The 3,393-nt window shown below is 38.8% G+C and overlaps 1 protein-coding gene across 1 annotated transcript; it reads left to right on the top strand.

Moving 5' to 3' along the window:
- The first annotated feature begins 295 nt into the window (after positions 1 to 295).
- On the top strand, positions 296 to 1,222 carry LOC144613116 (olfactory receptor 8K3-like). Its single transcript, XM_078434060.1, has one exon. The coding sequence runs from the start codon at positions 296 to 298 to the stop codon at positions 1,220 to 1,222; it is 927 nt and encodes a 308-aa protein (XP_078290186.1).
- Positions 1,223 to 3,393: the final 2,171 nt, after the last annotated feature.

Here is a 3,393-nt window from a genome sequence, read left to right as displayed (position 1 = left end):
AAATCAGTAGCATCCCGACTCTTGGATATGACATTCTAAATGTCTCTAGACATTGAAATATATTCTTTATGGAGTAAAATGCCTCCAGTTGAGAACCACCTATTTCGATTTCTTTATGCATATATAGTGGTCTACGTGGGATTTGGGTTTGTTTTCAAATATCCTAAATTGGACAGTTTGGATGTATCTTATTTATACTAGTTGGCCATTCCAAGCCCTCTCTCAGGAGACAGTACATAATATATATTGACTATGATGATGTATCTATCCATAATAGATTTTCTAGTAAACTTGGATGGAAAAACACAATCTGACAGTGTTTAATGAATTTATTCTCATGGGAATCACACAACGTCCTGAGCTGCAGGCTCCATTATTTGGGCTCTTCCTCATCATCTATGTGATCTCAGTGGTGGGCAACTCAGGCCTGATCATCCTCACCAAGACGGACTCCAGACTGCAAACACCCATGTATTTCTTCCTCAAACACCTGGCTCTCACTGATCTGGGTTATTCAACAACTGTAGGACCCAAAATGTTAGCCAGTTTTGTTGTGGAAGAAAACACAATTTCCTATCATTTGTGTGCCACGCAGGGAGCATTCTACATTATGTTCATCGTTAGCGAGCTTTTCATTCTGTCGGCTATGTCCTATGACCGCTACGTGGCCATCTGTAATCCTCTGCTCTATCCAGTCATCATGTCACAAAGGGTGTGTCAGGTGCTGGTGGCAATCCTCTATCTCTACAGCACATTTATGGCTCTACTAGTCACCATCAAGATTTTTAGTTCATCCTTCTGTGGTTACAATGTCATCAGCCATTTCTACTGTGACTGTCTTCCCTTGGTATCCTTGCTCTGCTCAAACACACATGAAATTGAATTGATGATTTTGGCTTTCTCAGTTTTTAATTTGATGTCCTCCCTTCTGATGGTTGTTGTGTCTTACCTGCTGATCCTACTAGCCATAGTCGGGATGAAATCAGCTGAGGGTAGGCACAAAGCCTTTTCTACATGTGGGTCCCACCTGACAGTGGCCACAGTGTTTTATGGGACTATGATATTTATGTATGCACAACCTGAGTCCAGTCATTCCTTTGACACAGATAAAATGGCATCCATATTTTACACCCTTGTTATCCCCATGTTGAATCCCATGATCTATAGTCTGAGGAACAAAGACGTAAAATGTGCTTTCCATAGGATATGGAAAAAGTTATGAGGTACTTTTTCTTAAGTTTATTACATACTGCGTGGTTCCTATGAATTAGATTATCAACATTAAACATTTCTTTTCCTTCCTTCAGAGGGAAAATCAAGGATAAATGAGTGCAAGATACGTATCTAGACATTGACTTCTATGTACCAGTCATACTCTGAAGTGTTCTAAATACACTGTGAAGAAATAATACATATACATTCCATTCTTGAGGTAAAGACAAGAGTTATAAGCATCGTAATTAGGTAATATGTTAGTACAATAGAGTGGTTATGGGCCTATAATTCTAACGCCAAGCAAGGAGTGTGGGAATGCTGTGTGGGAATGAAGAAGAATACCTGGAACAGGAAGAGTTAAAATAACTCCTGTGTCATTCTCAACTATCAGAATAAACTTTCCCGTGTCTATGTATTGTGTATATAGGTGAGTTTCTCTGTAAGTATGTTCTTTCTATGTAGCCTACACAGGTTTCTATGGGGTGTCTAAAACACAGTTGATTATAGTTTGAGGCAGGTTCAGTGTATTGCCTTACCTTGAAGTCATCAGTCATCTGAATGGGCTCCAATCTCTCCATTCCGTGAGGGGGGGGGGTCTATGTCCTGGTCTCTCCTCATGAGTGCCATTACGTTCACTTAGGAGCCTCAAAAAGTCTCTTGACTACACACACTTGGCATTTCAACCATCCAGAAGATCAGCACAGCACCTAATTGTAATTATCATTTGCAATCACACAAGTATAAGGAAATATACCTAGAACAAAACCCAGGAAATATGTGTAGGATCTGAATGCTGAAAAAAAAATGCTGATTAAGGAAATCAAATAATATCTGAATAAGTTTCAGGACACACTGAGTTCATAGATTAGAAAACTCAACCTACTAAATGTATCAATCCTTCCCAAACAGATCTATAGGTAACACAATCCAAACAAAATCCCACCAAGGTATTTTATAGATATAGTTGTCTTTACACTAAAACGTGTATAAAAGATGAAGGACTTAACCTAGCTAAAGTACATGTAAACATGTAGAATAACATAGAAGAAAACATTCCATTTCGTGTTAAGTTTTGTCATATAACTTTAACAATCAAAACTGTGTAGCTTTGGGGGAAGAAAAGACATGTAAAGAAAAGGAACAGAATACAGAACTCAAAAATAGACTTACAAAAAGTGCAACTAATTTTTCATGAAGGTACAAAATGTAATTCAGTAGAAAAAGGATAACATTTTAAAAATATTCATTTTGGAAGATGGTGGAGTAGTAGGAAGACCTTAGACTTTTTTTTGTCCCTTAAACACAACTAGATGACTATCAAATCTTTCTGAATATCCAACGGATTGGCCTGAGGACTGACAGAACAAATTGCACAGCTAGAGGAAAAAGGAGGCCACGTCATGGGAGGTATGCGGTGCTGAGGCATGGTTTGGGGAAGAAACAGATCATAGGTGCTGCAGAAGGGAGGGATCCCTGGTCCCAGCGAGGTGAGTGAGAGCTGAGAACACTATGTATACACACAAGGGGAATATTTTCCCAAAGTCATAGGCTGGGAAAAATGAGAGAGGCTGATTTCCATGAGTTTTTGTAACCAGAAGGGTTCAAAGACTGGAGATGTAGAGGTCCAATGGGGAAAAACTGAGATTTCCCTCTAAGGTCAGGAAAAAGACAGGGATGTCCACTCTCACCACTAATATTTAACATAGTACTGAGAGTCTTAGCCTCAGCAATCAGACATCAAAAAAGAAATAAAAGACGTCCAAATCAGTGAGGATGAAGTCAAACTTGTAAAGAAAAGGGAAGAAGCAGTATAATAAATTATATAAAAGATGCTTATAATGCTATGTATGTACAATTAAGAAGAAGGTATAATTTATGCATCTGACATGAGAGGGAAAATCCAAGATATATCTTACATTTATTAATAAAATAATATGTTGGGATAATATATCTGAAATATTTGGGAAAAGCAATGAGTCTATTCTATATAGACATGTATGTATACACATATATGTATGTATACACACACACACACACACACACACACACCCACACACACACACAAACAAGGGGAGAAAAGGGGCAGAGGGAGAGAGAGAATCCCAAGCAGGCTCTGCACTGTTAGCGCAGAGGCTGACATGGGGCTCGATGTCGTGAACGGTGAGATCATGACCTGAG

This window comes from Panthera onca, chromosome D1 (assembly GCF_046562875.1).
Source record: "Panthera onca isolate mPanOnc1 chromosome D1, mPanOnc1 haplotype 2, whole genome shotgun sequence".
NCBI lineage: Eukaryota > Metazoa > Chordata > Mammalia > Carnivora > Felidae > Panthera > Panthera onca.
The sequence above is the reverse complement of the archived record's forward strand: the minus strand, read 5'-3'. Positions and strand labels throughout refer to the sequence as shown.